Raw genomic sequence first — 19,941 nt, 5'->3', positions numbered from 1 at the left:
AGAGGAGGGTACCGAAAAAAAAATGACTTACCCATCCAGGTACCCATCGGTGGACGCCTGCAGTCCTTCTCAGGCTCTTGGGCGGCTATTTCCACCGACATTTGGGCGCTAGATACCGTGAAGAATGGTCTGCGCATCAACTTCCTACAGACTCCTCCGGACAGATTCCTACAATGCCCGTCGCTATCTCAACCAAGATGTTCCCTGATTGCCAGGGAAGTACAACACCTGTTGGACATTGGGGCAATAGAACCGGTGCCAGTACATCAACAAGGACAGGGGTTCTACTCTATCGTGTTCTTGGTCCCCAAGACGTCCGGCGGCTACCGCCTGATTCTCAACCTCAAGCAGCTGAACATCTATGTTCGCTACCAACGTTTCAAGATGCATTCCTTACAGTCAATCCTGGCATCCATCCGACACCACGACTGGATGACCTCCATCGACCTCAAAGAGGCGTACCTGCACGTACCAGTTCATCCACATCATCGACGTTTCCTCCGCTTTTGTATACAGGACCATCATTTCCAGTACAGGGCAATGCCCTTCGGACTTTCATCGGCCCCCAGAGCTTTCACCAAGCTTCTGGATGTACTGACAGCCGACCTGAGAACCAGATCCATTCGTCTCATGGCCTATCTGGACGACGTAATCATCTTGTCCAGCAGCCCTCAACAGGCCAGACTAGATCTACAACGGACAATACGTTCTCTAGAGACCTGTGGTTTCACGATCAACTATGTGAAAAGCCACCTGAATCCAACCAAACAGCTCTTACATTTGGGAACTCTGATAGACTCTGCAGCCGGAATCGTTTACCTGTCATCAGAGAGGCAGCAGAGGGTGAGGACGCTGATAGCTTCTATTCAGCACCGCACCAGGGTCCCCTTGGCCCTTCTATCCCAGCTGCTAGGAGTCTTCATCTCCTGCATCAGCATCGTCCCATGGGCGCGGCTGCATGCCCGCCCGCTTCAATGGCTCCTCCTCCCCTTCCAAAGAGCACGCATGAGCCACTCCAAACACCAGGTACGTCTCACGTTACCCGTCCGTCACTCTCTGCCCTGGTGGACGTCCCAAGCGCTGACCAGAGGCTCTCCCTTCCTACACCATCGGGAGGTGACGATCACTACAGATGCGAGCCTCTCCGGCTGGGGAGCACATTGCGGCTCCAGAGTGGCCCAGGGTCTCTGGACAGCAGACGACCTGAGGGACCCCAATATCAACTTACTAGAACTAAGGGCAGTCTTCAAGGCACTCCACTCCTTCAAAGACCGGGTAGAGGGACAGCATGTCCTCGTCATGACGGACAACGTAGCAACAAGGGCCCATATAAATCATCAGGGAGGTACGAGGTCGGGCCGTTTGATGGAGGAGGCTCACTCCCTGATGTCTTGGGCGGAAACACACCTGGTCTCGATCCAAGCAGAACACATCTCAGGATCAGACAACACCCAGGCGGATTGGTTGAGCCGCACAACCATCGACCCGGGGGAATGGTCATTGAACCCGGAGGTTTTCCAGGACATTATACACCGTTATGGGGAACCGGTAGTGGACCTGTTCGCGACCCACCTCAACAACCAAGTGGTCCGATTCTACTCCCGGTTCCCGTGCCCGGGAGCCGACCGTATCAATGCGCTCCTCTCCCCATGGCCAAGGGGTCTACTCTACGCCTTCCCTCCGACTTGCCTTCTACCCAGGGTAGTCTCCAAGATACTCTCGGAGCAGGCGGAAGTGATTCTCGTCGCCCCCTTTTGGCCCAGACGACCATGGTTCGCGGACTTGATGGACCTCTCAACCTCCCCGCCATGGAGGATCCCATACCACAGACTCTCCCTCACCCAGGGGTCGTTGGTGCACCCAGAGCCTCAGTGGTGGAGGCTTGCCGTGTGGAGATTGAGGGGGACCGCTTGAGGGCGGAATCCCTGTCGGAAAAGGTCATCCATACCATCCAATCGGCTCGACGCCCGTCAACGACTCGCATTTACCAAGCGACATGGGCAGCGTTTTGTAGATTCTGCAGAGCTCGAGAGATCCCCCCTCGCTCAGCCTCCATCTTACATCTATTAGACTTCCTACAGAAGGGGCTGGACGAAGGGCTGACCCCAAACACCCTTCGCAGGCAGGTGGCAGCTATCGCCACGGTCTTAAGACCAGACCCCCTTCGACCGATTTCCCATCATCCATGGGTTAAAGACTTTCTCCGAGGAGCCTCGAATCTTTCTCCTCCAGTTATCCATCACTTCCCATCCTGGGATTTGACTTTGGTCTTACAGGCCCTTACAGGACCTCCTTTTGAACCACTGAGAGAAATCACGCTTCGCCTTCTATCAATCAAAGTAGCGTTCTTAGTGGCCATCACATCTGCTCGCAGGGTGTCGGAACTCGCGGCATTGTCAGTCCGGCCGGACCTTTGCGTGTTCCACCCAGATCGGGTTACTCTTCGGTTAGATCCCAGCTTTCTGCCGAAGGTCAACACAAGATTTCATAGATCCCAGGACATAATATTACCGGACTTCTGTACCCACGGCTCACACCCGTCAGTCTTACGCTGGCACAAAGTGGACGTCCGTAGAGCTCTAAAGATTTACATTCGACGGACCAGCTCTTTCAGGAAATCAGAAGCATTATTCGTTTCCTTCTTCCCAGGATCCATGGGCAACAAGGTGTCCTCTAAAACTATCAGCCGATGGATCCGGTCCTGCATTATGGAGGCATACAGGACACGTGGGACACCTTTGCCAAGGACAATCACGGCTCACTCTACCAGAAGTGCAGCCACCACTGCCGCCTGGAACACACAGGCGTCAATCGATGACATCTGTCGGGCCGCAACCTGGGCGGCCCCCACGACTTTCATCAGACACTACCGTATAGACTCATTCGCTTCATCGGAAGCGGCATTCGGTCGCAGAGTGCTGCAACGGGTTTGTGTTCAGACACCCCTGGTCCAGCCTATCCCGCCCTAGTTGGTTTGCTTGGGTATATCCCACATTGGACTCTCCGAACAGTGCAGGGGAGAAGGACCGTTGAACTTACCTGAACGGTCTTCTCGCTGCACTGTGAGGAGAGTCCAAACCCTCCCGGCTTCTTGGCCCAGGGGTTCAGTTCGTTACCAGTTTAACTTCTTAGTTAATAAAATTGGTTTGTTTACACTATTCCTTCGTTTTTCTTGACTGAACCTGAGGAGGTAGAGGGGGGCGGGACATAATTATGTTAATTTTTAACTCAGTCCCTGCCAATGAGGCTGAAGAACAACCCACATTGGACTCTCCTCACAGTGCAGCGAGAAGACCGTTCAGGTAAGTTCAACGGTCCTTTTTGCGCTGCTGGGATTTCCCTGAGGCTCCCCTCCATGGGAAACCCAACCTCCGGACTTCCGTGTTTTTGTGATGCTGCAGGGGAATCCCAGCAGGGGAATCCCAGCAGTACAAAAACGGGTGCTTCGCTGGCAACGGAAGTCCGGAGGTTGGGTTTCTCAGCGAGGGGAGACTCAGTGAAATCGCAGCATCACAAAAACACAGAGGTCCAGAGGTGGGGTTTCCCATGGAGGGGACCCTCAGGGGAATCCCAGCAGTGCAAAAAGGGGCGTTTCGGCTGGCAAAAGGGGTGAATTTGGGGCTTGCACGCATTAATCGCTTTTCCATTGATTCCTATGGGAAACATTGTTTCATCTTACAAACTTTTTACCTTAAGAACCTTGTCCCGGAACCAATTAAGTTTGTAAGACAAGGTATCACTGTATTTGCTTTATCTTCTTTCTTCAGACAAAACAAACTGGAAGAAGCTCTCCTGTTTTCTGGACAATTTACTGATGCTCTTCAGGCTCTAATAGATTGGCTTTATAAAGTGGAACCGCAGCTGGCAGAAGATCAGCCTGTGCATGGAGACATTGATTTAGTGATGAATTTAATAGATAATCACAAGGTAATGACCATATTTAAGTAATATTTGTATTCTTTTTAAGTCTGGCTCTACAAGTTGATTTGATTGGGTGACTGATACCAATTTATAAATTGTAAGAAAGTCTGGTGAAACTATTTAATAAATTAAAAATCCTACATTTTAGGTTTTCTGGAAAAGTAATCTTAGAAAAAACTCTGGGGATTTGGTTGGCTTGAAATTTTGTTTTGGAATCTCTGCTACTTTATAAAACTGAGTTATTTAACTGATTATTTCAAAAAGTTTGTAGCTTGTGCCTTGTAAATTACCTGTGGGTAAGGCAACATTCTCTTGATCTCAAATAATATAAGGATTTTTAAATTTTGAAATCATAAATAATCATAGTTTACTCTGTTGAGATTTGACCTAGCTTATTTCCAATTCACAGAGAGCCTGTCCCTTTCCTTCTTGATATGATAATTTAAACTAAATTAAAAGCATCCAATGTAGATTAGCATTACATTTCAATCCTGAATTGTATAATTATAATTGATTGAAAAATAATTCAATAAATCATCTGATTTAGTTGATTTCAACAAGCCATATTAATGAGTAATTACATTAGATTTCAGTAATACCGTAGATTTCAATTAATGAACCAACAAATATTTCCTTCTCTCAATGGTCCTGCAGACTAGAGAGCTCCTAAAAACATTTTTTATTTTTTATTTATTTGTTTTGTTTTGTTTTGTCAAGTACATATTGGTGATATACAAAGATATAACAATGTTTATATACTGTACGTGATACTAGTAAGAGAGAAACATTACGACAGGGAACAGAAGGCACACTTATGCATGCCCCTAACTGACCTCTTAGGAATCGGGTGAGGTCAACAGTGGATAGTCTAAGGGAAACATTTTGGGGGTTAGTTGATGATACTACAGAGTTAGGTAGTGAGTTCCATGCATCAACTACTCAGTCACTAAAGTCGTATTCCTGCAGTCGAGTTGAGAGCGGTTTACTTTAAGTTTGTATCTCTTGTGTGCTTATGTGTTGTTGCAGTTGAAGTTTAAGTAGTTGCTAACAGGAAGGAAATAGTAGTAGATGACTTTATGGGCTGTGCTTAGGTCATGTTTTAAGGCGACATAGTTCTAAGCTTTCTAAACCTAGGATTGTAAGTCTAGTTGTGTAGGGTATACTGTTGCGAGTGGAGGAATGGAGGGATCTTCTAGTAAAGTATCTCTGGACATTTTCTAGAGCATTTATGTCTGAAATGCGATGTGAGCTGTATTCAAGGATTGGTCTGGCAAACGTTTTGTATGCTCTGGTTAGTATGAGATTACCGGAGATTACCAGAGCAGAAGCTACATAGGATTAGGTTCTTGAAGTCTTTTTGGCGATATTGTTGCAGTGGGCTATGGCTCTTAGTTCATTTGATATAAGTATTCCAAGCTCTTTTACAGAGTGAGGGTTGTCTGTAAGGTCTTTTTGTTCAGCTTGTATTTGGTGTTCTGATTCATTTTGCCAATGTGTAGGACAGAGCATTTCTTGGTTGAGATTTGGAGTTGTCAGATGTTTGACCATTCAGACACAAAGTTAAGGTCTTTTGGGAGAGTAACTGTGTTATCGGTGGTGTTGAAAAGTTTTACATCGTCAGCATTCTTCCCATTAGAAGAACCCATTTTCTAAATGAGGTTTGAATATATCCATTCTGACTTTTATTGTAGATTACATATATAAAATGCTACTGATTAAGAGCAAAGCAAGAAGAAATAAACTTACATTAGAAAATGTAAAGGATAAAGGATAGAATACAAGAGTTTAATAAAATTTTGAAATGGAAGGATTTAGTCCAATTTATCTTTTAAATTTTTTAATGCAATTTACGCTTTTAGAAACTAGCTGTGATCAAGTAGGTTTTTTTATATAGGAAAAAAAAGCCACATTGCATGTAAGTCATAAAGAAGCTTAACAGTGTTTTAGCAGAGAGTCATTTTTTATTTCCTTTGCTCAGGGCTTCCAAAAGGAACTGGGGAAAAGGACCAGTAGTGTTCAAGCCCTGAAACGCTCCGCTCGAGAGCTGATAGAAGGTAGCCGTGATGATTCCTCTTGGGTTAAGGTTCAAATGCAGGAGCTTGGTACTCGATGGGAGACTGTGTGTACGCTGTCTGTCTCCAAGCAAACTCGACTGGAACAGGCCCTTCATCAGGTGAGAACTAAAGGCATTGCACTGAATTCCATCTATGTAAGGAATCATAATTACTTGATCCACGTGTGATGTTAAGGCAGGAGATCTATTTCTTACACTTTTAAGCAGAATTATTGGATGAACAAGCACTTGTGGGAAGATTCATACATTATTCCATGTAATGGTCTGCAAATGCTCTGATTTTCAGATTTTTTTTCCCCGTCAGTCTTGTTCAAACTGTCTGAAAATATTTGGAACTGAAAACAACCTGTACAAAAGTAGCAGATTTACTTGTACAGAACAAATTGAATTTTGAGCAACATTTCTGGTTCCCAAGCAAATCCCATTTATATATAATTATATATAATTTGACATAGATAGATAGATAGATAGATAGATAGATAGATAGATAGATAGAAAGAAAGAATAACTATAAAATGTCTCCACCACTTGCTGCAAAGTATCTAGGTAGTCCTTCACTTACAACCATAATTGAGCCTGAAATTACTGTTCAAAGTTATGCCAGTAAGTATGCTGCTCAATATATGACTAGTAATGGGCAGCCATTCCTGGCGCTACTGTAATGGGCTACTGTAATGGGCCAGGAGCGCACATGCGCACACACAGCACACTCCTGGCATTAGATTCGGTTTCTGCGCATGTGCAGAAGCAAAAAAGGCAAAAATTGGCCAAGAAAAAGGTAAGTCTAGACCTCCAGTCACACACACCCATTCTGAACTCCACGTCCCCACTACTGGCAGCCCACCCAGCCCCACCGTTTATGGCCCCGTCACTTGCAGCCAGCCCAGCCCCGCCGCTTGCAGCACACCCAGTCCGGCCCTTACCTTTTGCGAAGAATCCAAGATGCATGCTTTCTGATTCCTTCGCCCTGCTGCAACAGCAGCACCCTCTTCCTGCTTCACTCTCACTGTGCCTAGAAGATGCGGCGCAGGGAGCAAGCCGGGCAGCCGGAGCTCGGCCCCACCCCTATTGCTGCTGCCTACACGGCTGGGGCTTTGCCGCTTTAGGCACCATGGTGAGATTTGGTTGCTGCGCATGCACATCAACCAAAATCATGCACAAGCATCCTCGCGTGAACAAGATTTTGGCAAAAATTGCTGATTAAAAAAAAACCTAATACAAAAATGTCTACCTCAAATCAACCAACCTTAATGAAATCTTGGAAGAAAAACCCCAATCAGCCTGCAACACCAAATTCAACCCAGCAACGTTCAGCTGACTTGTCAGACAAAACATCTCTCCAACAACAAACACAGGAAATTCCCAATATATCACTAAACGCCTTATTGGAGTAGATGAACAAAATGCAAGACACATTAGATATTAATTTTGAATTTATACAGGGAACGATGGGAGAAATGAAGCAGGACATCAAGAAAATTCAAGAACACGCGGGTCATCTTGAAGAGCGAACGAACAAATTGGAAGACCAAATGGAAGTCGTTTGTGAAACAATTACCAAGAATACAGAAAAAATAAATAATATTGAAGAATTAACCAACAGGATGGATACCAAATTTCAGTTTTCAGAAGCGAAGGCAGAATACACCAACAAATCCCTGGAAGAGTCCCTTATGAATCGAGAAATCAGCCTTTTTTTTGCGTTTCCAAAAATATCATAGAAACCGATCAACAAGACCTTCCTCACACGGTGGCGACAATAATAGCTAAAATCATTGATAAACCAACGGACGAAATTTTAGCACAAATGGACGAGGTATACCGGCTTACAACTTCATACGCTAGACGGAACAGACTCCCACGAGAGGTCCATGTACGTTTTCTCAAAAGGAAATTCAGAGACGAAATTTACAATGCCTCTAAGGATAATCCAGCTACCCACCAAGGTCGAGACATAGTAATCCTACGCCAAATCCCAAAGCGGGTAAGGGAGAAACGCAAACCCTATCAAACGCTAGCCACCAAATTAAATAAAGAATCTATACAGTTTAGGTGGATGATACCAGAGGGAATGACGATCACACTTCTGGATAAAAAATATAAAATTTCCACTCCTGAAGATGCAAGAGATTTCTACGCCCACATCTTGAAGATGGATCAGTCTGCCCTTAAAGAATTCGACACTAGAGACACTCCCCGAAATGAAGAAGCTACCCTTGATGACAATCTGATAAACAACGATCAAGAATTACAAATTCAGAATGACGAGTCAAGCAAACATGGACCAGTTACCCGGGCAAGAGCTGAGGCAAGAAAGGAGAAATTTAAGGAACCAACACCACAACAATAAACAACCCCAAATCACACTATTCTCAACAAACATAAATGGTCTGAACTCATATAAAAAGAGACAAAAAATATTCCATAAACTATTTGAAAACAACTATGATGTAATTTCACTACAAGAAACCCACATTAAAAATGAAGATACTACTCTTTTAGCTATCCCCAACCTTAAAATTAAATCTGAGTTTGAATTCTTTTGTGCTTCCGCCTCCGAAAAAAAGAGAGGCATAGTTCTATATGTTAAAAAAATTTATTCTCCAACATTAATATATACCGATGAAAATGGTCAATTACTAATTGTGCAAATAACTTTACAAAATAAAAGAACAATAAATATAATATCAATATATGCACCATCTGTTAGACAATCTTCCTATTTTAAAAACTTACACAAAAAAATATTAGAATTAGATCTAAACAATTTTGTAATAATCGGAGACTTTAACGCAATAGTTGATGTAAACAAGGATTATAAAGGTAACTCCAAGTGCCGTACTCGTAACATTATTCCCTCTACCTTTCAACAAATAATTTATGAATATGCCTTAAAAGACATTTGGAGATACTTTTACCCTAAATCTATACAATATACCTTTTTTCTCCCCCCCATCGAACCTGCTCACGTATTGACATGGCTTGGTCTAATATAGAAATCATAAATGAAATAATTGATGTTCAAATACTCAATGCAACTTGGGCAGACCACAATCCCCTCCTACTCACAATAAGAGACAATACTTACAATATTCCGCATAGATGGTCGATGTACTCAACAGTGATAAACCAAAAACAATTCCAACATAAAATACAGAATGATATCCCCCCTTTCATCCAAATTAACTTTAATGGCGAGATACCCAGCGAAATAGCGTGGGACGCCACTAAAGCATATATACGCGGTATTTACATCTCATATACAGCAAACAAAAACAAAGAAAAATATGCGCAACTTCAAAAACTAAACATCTCTCTTCAAGAAGCAGAAAAGCTACTTTGCAATGATCCTAAAAATAACATAATTCTATTAGAAATAAATACGATCAAACATCAAATAAATTTAATAACACAACAACACATTGCTCAAAAGGTTAAAAATGCGAAACAAACATACTTTGAATCGGCCAATAAACCAGGACGTTGGCTTTCTCTCAAACTAGCCCATCAAAAATCAGATAGAAACATAGATACTTTAGTTGACCCTTCTGGACAATTGAAAACGACCAATTCTGATAAAAAACAAATTATCCAAAACTTTTATCAACAACTCTATCAAGTCTCAAATTTGGATGCCGATTTAATATCAAAATATTTACAAACAAATGAACAAACAACCATGATAACAGATGACCAAAGAACCCTTCTAAACAAACCAATTTCTATTTCGGATATTGAGGCTGCAATAAACAAACAAAAAAACAATAAAACCCCAGGACCAGACGGAATTCCATCTGAATTTTATAAATATCATATTGATATAATGGCACCCATACTCTTAGACATCTATAACAATGCGCTCTCACATGCAAAACTGCCCACGTCCTGGTTTGAATCCTATATAACCCTTATCCCTAAAGACATTGAAAATAGACATCATTTGGAGAATTACAGACCGATTGCATTACTTAATACTGACTATAAAATATTTGCATCAATAATTGCGGACAGACTAAAAAATATATTAAACAAAATTATCCATTCTGACCAAAACGGATTCCTTCCGGGAAGAAACATTTCCACGAACACAAGAACTATACTAAATGCCTTGGAATACTATGACAAAAACTATGACAAAGCAGCTGCATTAGTATTTATGGATCTCAAAAAAGCTTTTGACAGTCTTCAATGGCACTATCTTATAAATCAAATTAAATACATGAATTTCGGCTCCAAATTTTTCAATCTAATCAAAACTATTTATTCTACCCAATCGGTCAAAATTCTCTTTAACAATGATATTACCAACACAATTACTATAACTAAGGGTGTACGTCAAGGATGCCCTCTGTCCCCACTTATTTTTATTCTGGCCATCGAGACCTTTCTCAAAACTATAAGAAACAACTCACAAATTCACGGTATTATGATTAAAAAAGAACATTACAAATTGCAGGCCTTTGCGGATGACATTGTATTTATCCTACAAGATCCAATTCGAACAGCACCCATTTTATTTGACGAAATTTACAAATTTGGTGAAATATCTGGCTTGCAAATCAATAAAAATAAAACTCAAATCTTGACAAAAAATATGATACCAAAAGAGATACTTACCTTGGAAGAATTAATTAAATTAAAGACCACAAAAAAAATTAAATACTTAGGAATCTGGATGACTTCGAATTATGCTACGATCAAAAAAGACAATTACGAACGATTAATTAAAGAAATACAACAAGATCTTAACAGATGGTCAAAATTAAACCTATCTATTATGGGGAAAATAGCTGCCATAAAATCAAACATTCTTCCAAGGTTTCTTTATCTATTTCAAGTTGCTCCAATAAATTTGAATAAAACCTTTTTCAATACTCTTCACAAACAAGTAAAGAAGTTTATTTGGACCAAGAAGAAGGCCAGAATAAAATTGAAAAACCTTCAAGACCTTAGATCCAGGGGTGGACTTGGACTTCCAGATTTTTATATGTATTATCAAGCTACCATTTTAACCATGATTAAAAATTGGATTACGCTCCAAAATACAAGACTCCTAACTCTGGAAGGATTCGATCTTCTTGCTGGGTGGCATACTTTCTTGACAGCAGACTACCACAAAATACCTAAATATTTCAAAAATCATTATTTACGCAAAACACTAATAACAATCTGGTTTACTATTAAAAAAATTTATTACACCTCAATACCAAAATGGATATCCCCCAATGAAATACTAATCCTTCCCAATCTTTTCTCGCACTCTAAAATTCTGAGATACCAACAATTACTCGACGAATCAGATGCTCTTATCCCTAAACAACAACTGAACAATCAAGGAATTAATATAGACTGGTTAACATATTTACAAATTAAATTAAAATACGAACAACACAAAAAGCAATTTGGATTTCAAAATAATAATGTAATAGACACGATTCTTTTCGGCCCCTCTACAAAAATGATCTCAAAATTGTACAACTACTTACTAATCCAAGAAAATCCCGAAGAGCAAGTGAAATGCTGTATGATAGCTTGGGCTCAGAATTTTGGATATACGATTAACCTAATTGAGTGGGAGAAAACATGGACATCAAATTATAAAATGACAACGGCAATGTCTTACAAGGAGAACCAAATTAAAATGTTTTATCGTTGGCATTTGCCCCCAACAAGAATATCCAAAATGTTTCCCAACTTCTCACCGAACTGCTGGAAGTGCAAGACCAAACCTGGAACTTACTACCACACATGGTGGACATGCCCAATTGCACAAAAATATTGGACAACAATTCAATCCCTAATCGACCAAGTCATGTCAATCAAATTACCACTCAAACCCGAGCTTTATCTTTTAGGTATATTTAGACAAAACCTTACCAAGACACAAAAATATCTTATACTACAAATTATAACTGCAGCTAGAATATCATATGCCTCTCTTTGGAAATCCGATCAAGTACCCTCTTTCTTTACAATAATTACGAAAATTAATGATTGCGCGGAAATGTCTAAAATAGCAATGGAAGCACAAAACAAAAAAGACTCAGAATACTACGAAGTATGGGAAAATTGGCATAAATGGGTTTCTCAGAAAAAATACAAAAAACTTTTACTGTAAAATTCACACTTTATCACACCCAAAAGTACCTTCAACACTTAAATTAATATTAAAATAAATTAGAAAAGAAGCACCAAAAACTAATTAAATTTGCAACAAGAAAATATATTAAATCTCTTTTTATCTGTCTTCTAACTAACTCAACACACACTATAAACGTATTAACTACCTTTAGAATAACTAATCTTTATATACATCCATTATATCACCTATATACTCCCCACACTACAACTAAACAAAAGTCGTCCATAAAAACGTCTGCATTAATTGCAGATTCTTCTCTCTCTCCCTTTCCTTTTTTTTCTTTCCTCTTCCTTTTCACCGCTAGAACTTTAATGCCTATATATACTAAGAAATACGACATTTGAGTTATTTCCATATATAAATATTAAGATTAGGAAAGTAAGAGTTACTACATTCCCTTTAAGACACTTGTGTATTACAACTCACATGTATTACAATTCTATCATAAATGTTTTGTTTTTGAATTCTCCCTCCCCTTCTTACCCTACCCCACCCCCATCCCTTCGTTCTGTCCCCCTTCCCCCCCAATCCCTTTCCTTGTTTTTAATTATATTTGTAAATAAATAAAGTATATTTTCCAAAAAAAAAAAAAAAAAACCTAGTGATTTTCACCGGGATCTTGCTGGTTGCATGTGGCTGCCCAGAGGTAGAGTCAGAATGGGGCACTTTTCCTACAAATATCCCCCCCACCCCCAGTTCTGGTAGGAGCCCACCCCTGCATATGACCCCCACCTGATTCTACAACCTTTTTTGCAACAGTCATTAAGTGAATCATTACAGGCTGTTGAGCACTTTTTGGCAGAAACTTGAAGAAAATGTCAAAAAAAATATATTATGAATCTCAATCGTATGATTTTGGGATGCTGCAGATGGCTATATATGTGGACTAGTTACCCAGAGCCCAAAATGTGTTCATGTGACCACAGAGGGAGGGTTGCCACACCCACACACCCACACACCCAATGAGAACCTGGATCACAAGTAGTCTTAGTCCATCATAAATTCAAACACTTGATAAACACTTGGTTGTAAGTCAAGAACTATCTGTACATGTATGTTTGGGAAGACCCCGTGTTTCTGTTTGTTCAGGACTCTGAAAAACTATTATAATTTGAAAAACTAAAGCTTGTACGGTATCTAAGTAAAAGGAAACGCTGTCATCTCAAATTACCATCTCAGTGGTAGCGTTGCTTTCAACTCTCAGAAACCTGGATCCATACACAGCTTTAATTAACTTCCCCCTTTCCTTCCTCAAACTAACTGATGTTCATTAGCATGGCTCCAGCTCATAGACTTCAGCGTTGTTTTTTTAAATCTGTAGGCAGGAGAGTAAATTGCTTATGCAACTTTCATGTGTGGCATAAATGTTATATTTAAAAGAATCTATAAACAGTTTATTGGACTTTCTTCGGATTTTTTTTTCTTTAAAAAGGTTTGATATTTCAGTGTCACGGATAGCAAAATGTTTTAAATCAGATTTCTTACTTGAAAGTTAATGTGACTTTGTTGCCAAATGATAATTAACTGCCATTCTGAGCCTATTGTTTTCATACATATTTGTTCTGTCTTTTCTTCACACACACACACACACACTTGTGCAGGCAGAGGAATTCCACTCAATTGTCCATGTGCTTCTGGAGTGGCTGGCTGAAGCTGAGCAGACCCTGCGTTTCCATGGGATCCTACCAGATGACGAAGAGGCTCTGCGTTTGCTAATAGATCAGCATAGAGTGAGTTGGATAATGGACCGCTGTTCAAAATTAGATTTATAGGAATGTGACAATAAAATGAAACCACTCCTGGCTCATTTATCTCTAGCAAAGACACTATGTTTTCTGTCCTAGAAGTGAGGTCTTATTAAGCAGAGCAGTTGATGCAGTCTGAAATCCTGTTTATGTAACTGATGCTTTTGATAATACAGTGATCCCCCGGTTATTGCGTCCCCGACCATTGCGAACAGGGTAATTTGCGATTTTTCAACCCGGAAGTCAAAACACCATCTGCGCATGCGTGCCCTTTTTTCTATGGGCACGCATGCGTAGATGGCGCCCGGCAGATCAGCTGCTGGGCGGCTTCCCTGGGTCTTCCCCCTCTTGCTGGCGGGAGGGCGAGCAGCGGGCATCAGCAAGGAGTTTCCCCACCGCCCACGCAAACTCCTCGCTGCCGCCCGCCCTTCGCCCGCCCACGGCGTTCATTCTCGCCGCTTTCGAGCTGAGTCCTGAAGCGAATTCGCTTCAGGACTCAGCTCGAAAGCGGCGAGAGCGAGCGCGGACAAGCCGTTCGCTGGCGCTAGCTCTCGCCGCTTTCGAGCTGAGTCCTGAAGCGAATTCGCTTCAGGACTCAGCTCGAAAGTGGCGAGAGCGAGCGCGGACAAGCCGTTCGCTGGCGCTAGCTCTCGCCGCTTTCGAGCTGAGTCCTGAAGCGAATTCGCTTCAGGACTCAGCTCGAAAGCGGCGAGAGCGAGCGCGGACAAGCCGTTCGCTGGCGCTAGCTCTCGCCGCTTTCGAGCTGAGTCCTGAAGCGAATTCGCTTCAGGACTCAGCTCGAAAGCGGCGAGAGCGAGCGCCAGCGAACGGCTTGTCCGCCGCCTGCCTGCCCGCTAGCGAGGAGCCGAAGATTGGGGGCGGCGTGGCTGTTTTAAAACGTTGCCGCCGGCATGGGGGGCTTGCCAGCACCCCCCGGACCCCCAACCCAGGTTTGGGGGGCTGCTAGGAAGCCCCCCATGCCGGCGGCGACGTTTTAAAACAGCCGCGCCGCCCCCAATCTTCGGCTCCTCGCTAGTGCTGCGGAAGTTAAAAACACCATCTGCACATGCGCAGATGGTGTTTTTACTTCCGCAGCGCTACTTCGCGAAAACCCGCTCGTTGCGGGGGGTCCTGGAACGGAACCCTCGCAACGAGCGGGGGATCACTGTACTATAAACGTAAATTCAACTGGCATATCCTCAGTGTACCATCACAAGTTTTTAATTACATAATGGAGATGTTGTTATAAGACAGCAGTGCACTTTATCATTCTTACAGATAATCGATTCCCACTCCCCGCCCATTACAGGACTCTACTATCTCAGGATCCCCAACAAAGGGTCATTGGGCCCATTATTTAAATAATTCCTGTAGGCAGTGGTCTATTTCCAGAGACAGTCTGCTTCATTGTTGATCAGCGAATTGTTAAATAGCACTTGATTGAATGATTAAGTATTATCAAGTTGCTGTCAACATCTAGTGACCGCTTAGATTTTCTCCATGATGATCTGTCCTTAAGCTAGTCCATCATGCATTCCAATATTACACCTGTGGCTAATCTTGCAATCTGCAATCGTCCTCTTATTTTCTTTGACTTTCTTGAGCATTACAGTTCAAGTCCTCCCCCCCCCCTTTCTTTTGGTTCTTCTTTTGGAAACCAGTTCATCAAAAGCAGGCAGCTGTTCTCAGGTTACACCTTTCCAATCTCCTCCCACCAGTCTTTCTTTCTCTTCCAGGTATTATCTTTGATCTGGCTGTTTTCCCATCTCCCAATGGGCTTATAGGAACCATCTCTTTCCCCGTGGCTAAAAGGTTTTAACCAGCAAGGCAGGATTGAGGGATTTCCTCTCTCCATAAACAAATCTCAACTTTCCTGACCATGACTTTCCAACCATGCTGTCTTGTCCTTGAAAATATTATGAGTTCTCCTGGTGCTTGGGACTTGTGCATTGGATGAATGAGGGTTTGCCTAAATTCAGCATGTGCTGCAATAAATGCAGAAAAACTGAGGCCTGGCCTTGGATTTTATCTTAGGATACAGGAAGGTTCAGTAAAATAAGTGTGTTATTCAAATTGAAAAAATAATGCACAAATAATACTGCTTTTTAAAAGAGCAGCTGAAGAAAAAAATGTTTCATACCATTAAATGCCGCTGGTATGATTTTCTGTGTTTTTCAAGCTGCAGATAAAGGCAGCTGAGTGATAGTCTAAAAGAAATTTTGTCTTGTCTCAGAACTTATTCTGACTGAAAAAGAATTTAAGACCTCATAGCAATCATTCCTTGTGTTGTGCATTATTAACATCTCTTCTCTGTGTTCCTTTCTGTCAAGTAGTAAGAAAATATTCCAATAGAGGCCCAAAAGCCTGCAAAGTGAAACCTGTTTCTGCCAGGATCTATTATTTGTTTCTACAAAAATTTAATCTCTACTTTAACAATTAAAAATACAGTCTGTCCTGTTAACTCAAATTCTTACTGAATATTTTCATAAAGCAGACATTAACCAAAATATTAAAGTCACTGGAGTAGCTGAAATTTGTTTTCCTGAATCATCAGGATCAAGCAGTAAGATCTAAATAGTATTGTAAAGGATGTGTAGCTCTTGAATAGCAGCAAAGGGAACCTAAGGATACGTGTCTTTCTTTAACGTTATAGCAATTCATTTGTCTACTTTATTCCAGTATTAATGATTTATAACTGAAATATGTCCCTCACTGTTATATGATGTTTCACTTCAGTTGGTTTGTATTGGCAACTGTTCAAGTCTTATTTCAGAATGTTCATTTTAGAAGGTTGGACTTTTCTGCTATTTCCTTCTGTTCCTATTCTGCAATGCTTCATGCGATTCAGTTAAACATTTGTCTCTTTGACCTTGCCAGCAAAGTCTGAAATTACTTGAATTTCCCCCCTTTGAATTGGTGCCAACATCTCACGGAAATCACCGTTTCTGCCTTAGGAATTCATGAAGAAACTGGAAGAAAAAAAGATTGAGCTAAGTAAAGCCGCAGGTATGGGAGAGGCCATCCTGGCTATTTGCCATCCAGATTCCATCACTACCATCAAGCACTGGATAACCATCATCCGAGCAAGGTTTGAAGAGGTCAGTCCAATTCATGCAGCCCTATGTGGTCACAGTCAGTCCTTGACAGCCAGCAATTAACAAGGCTGTGTTATAAGGACATTTTCCAACTGGTGGGAGCAAAATTTATTTATTTATTTATTGGATTTGTATGCCGCCCCTCTCCGCAGACTCGGGGCGGCTAACAACAATGATAAAAACAATATGTAGAAATCCAATTAATAAAACAACTAAAAACCCTTATAATAAAACCAAAGATACACACAAACATACCATGCATAACTTGTAATGGCCTAGGGGGAAGGAATATCTCAACTCCCCCATGCCTGGTGGCATAAATGAGCCCTGAGTAGTTTACGAAAGACAGGGAGGGTGGGGGCAGTTCTAATTTCCGGGGGGAGTTGGTTCCAGAGGGCCGCGGCCGCCACAGAGAAGGCTCTTCCCCTGGGACCCGCCAAACGACATTGTTTAGTCGACGGGACCCGGAGAAGGCCAACTCTGTGCTGTCTTGAATACTAGACCTTCCTTTAGACTTTTTTATGGTTATGTCACGAGAAAGAAATTGGGTAAAACAGAAATTTGTATACATTTGCATTTGTGTGAGTTTCTCACCCCACCTCCAGTGAAGGGCTGTGAAACTTTTTACTACCATACTGTGGGCGTGGCTTATGCAGGACGCCCTGCATTTTCTTTCAACACCTTTCAGTGCAAATTGAGTGCTCTGGGGTGGAGCTCCATTTTCACCACCCCACTGCATCCCCCTTCCCCGTCTGGGCAGTAGCCCACACCTGCCCACCTCCTAGAAAATGGGATTTGAACATAAACCATAGCTTTCAAACAGGGATGGACAACCCTAATATTTTCTAATATTGTTCTTCTCTAATTGGCACAGTAAAGGGGCGGCATACAAATCTAAATAATAATAATAATAATAAGAAGAAGAAGAAGAAGAAGAAGAAGAAGAAGAAATGGAGTCTGAAATTTAGAGGGCTCTGTAGTATTTATCTCTGCTTTCAGTAATCACATTAAGTAAAAGCTGAGCTTGTTTCTTGAACTTTCAATGAAAACTCTAATCTAAAGCCCATGAAAGTTCCATTAACACTAATTAAGAGTTACTGTATATAGTGATAGCCCCTTATAAATTGGCTATCAGCTCTGTTCATTCTTACTCTGAAGATTTGTTGCAAGAAGGGAGTGGAGGTCAAAACCACTGGGTTAATGGTGTGAATGAACAACAACAATAATGTAGAAATCATAACAAATTGCTGTTCCTCCTTTTTAAGGTGGTAGCATGGGCAAAGCAACATCAGCAGAGATTGGCAGGGGCCCTGGCTGCCCTTATTGCTAACCAGGAGTTACTGGAAACATTATTGTCCTGGCTGCAGTGGGCAGAGGCAACGCTGACTGAAAAAGATAAAGAAGTAATTCCTCAGGAGATTGACGATGTCAAGGCACTCATAGCGGAGCATCAGGTAAGAGAACCGTGACATTCTCCCAAGGCCCTTTCTCAGCACGGGTGGGGATAGCACTTCCAAGCAGACAAGAAATTGACAACACTGAAAATTCTAGGTTGCTCTCATATCTGACAAAGACATGCACATTCCTTTACATACTTGTTTTTTGCACCATGTGACTTTTGTCCGTAAAACAAAGTGGCAGTACAGAGAACAAAAGAGTTCTTCAAAATGACATTGGAAAGAAAACATGTCAGAGCACATGGTTTTTTTAAAGCTTTTCTTTTGTTCTTGCAAAGGGCAAACTAAGCCAGTATTTTAACAGTACAGTAAGTTCCAGCCTGTGGGACTAAAAGTCTTGGGCCCGAAATAAAACAAAATTAATCCAGAGTACCTGTGTGCTAAGTTAGGGTGCCTTTGTTTCAAGCATGATGTTCTGTGCTGTGTCTTGAAACAGAGAGCATGTTTTTCCTTCATTTCAAAGAAAACTGCTTCGGCTAAGGGGAATGGTTTTAACAGAGGATAAGCAGCATTCTTTTCTCTGTAACCTGCCTCCAATGTCTGCAGAAAGTTTCTTTTAAAAAGGTCAGTCCAAAGGGGGTAGGAACTAAAAGAAGAAACAAAAATGGCTGCTTGGTAGATAGAACTGATTCATGTCAACATTAGGTTTATTCTAAACGTATTTCTAAAAAATCTTTAGTACTGTGAGTTTGTCCCTGTGGGACAAAACATACTTTTCTATCAATTCAGGTGGTGGTACAAGTACAGTGGTACCTCGGTTCTCGAATGCCTTGGTTGTCGTACATTTCGGATACCGAACAAAATTTTCGGCAAAAATTTCCTTCAGTATCCGAACAAAAATTCGGATACCGAACAGCCACAGAAAAGTTTGTTCATTATCCGAAATGTTACTGCCGGGGGCGGCTGCAATCCTGGCAGCTTCAGGAGGCTGAGGAGCTCTATAAGCGCTCCAAGCTGCAGGAAAGGTGGGGGCGGCTGCAATCCCGGCAGCTTTAGGGGGCTCCTTTCCTCAGTGCTTCGTCTTATTACCTGTAAGCAGCTGATGAAGGGAAGCCGGCGGAGCCATCTCAGCAGTTGCCGTCGCTCCAGCAGCTTCCCTTCATTATGTGACGTTCCCGGCGCTGTTGCTACTCGAAGGGAAGCTGCCGCCGTTGCTGCCGCCAGGAAGGAGAAAGTTGGTGCAGCTGCTTACAAGTAATAAGACGAAGCACTGAGGAAAGGAGCCTCCGAAGCTGCCGGGATTGCAGCCGCCCCCACCCTTCCTGCAGCTTGGAGCGCTTATAGAGCTCCTCAGCCCCCTGAAGCTGCTGGGATTGCAGCTGCCCCGGGCGGTAACATTTATCCCATAGGAAATAAAGAAAATAGATTTAATTGGTTACCAGCAGGTCAACAGGGGCTGGGAACCAATTAAATCCATTTCCATTATTTCCTATAGGATAAATTAATTCATTACTCAACCAAATCGGTTCTCGACCACACTTCTGGAACGAATTGTGGTCGAGAACCG

At 42.0% G+C, this 19,941-nt stretch overlaps 1 protein-coding gene across 12 annotated transcripts in view; it reads left to right on the top strand.

Annotated features, from left to right (window-relative positions):
* Positions 1–19,941, top strand: part of LOC139156879 (dystonin-like) — a 400,586-nt gene that overhangs the window by 349,395 nt on the left and 31,250 nt on the right. For all 12 annotated transcript variants that reach the window (XM_070733016.1, XM_070733011.1, XM_070733010.1 and 9 more), the window contains 5 exons: positions 3,768–3,927; positions 5,900–6,094; positions 13,739–13,867; positions 16,837–16,980; positions 18,243–18,431. In XM_070733016.1, coding sequence (XP_070589117.1) covers positions 3,768–3,927; positions 5,900–6,094; positions 13,739–13,867; positions 16,837–16,980; positions 18,243–18,431 — 817 coding nt within the window. The remainder of the gene's footprint in view (positions 1–3,767; positions 3,928–5,899; positions 6,095–13,738; positions 13,868–16,836; positions 16,981–18,242; positions 18,432–19,941) is intronic.

The sequence above is a fragment of the Erythrolamprus reginae genome, chromosome 1 (assembly GCF_031021105.1).
Source record: "Erythrolamprus reginae isolate rEryReg1 chromosome 1, rEryReg1.hap1, whole genome shotgun sequence".
Classification (NCBI taxonomy): domain Eukaryota; kingdom Metazoa; phylum Chordata; class Lepidosauria; order Squamata; family Dipsadidae; genus Erythrolamprus; species Erythrolamprus reginae.
This window is presented reverse-complemented; position numbering and strand designations above follow the sequence as displayed.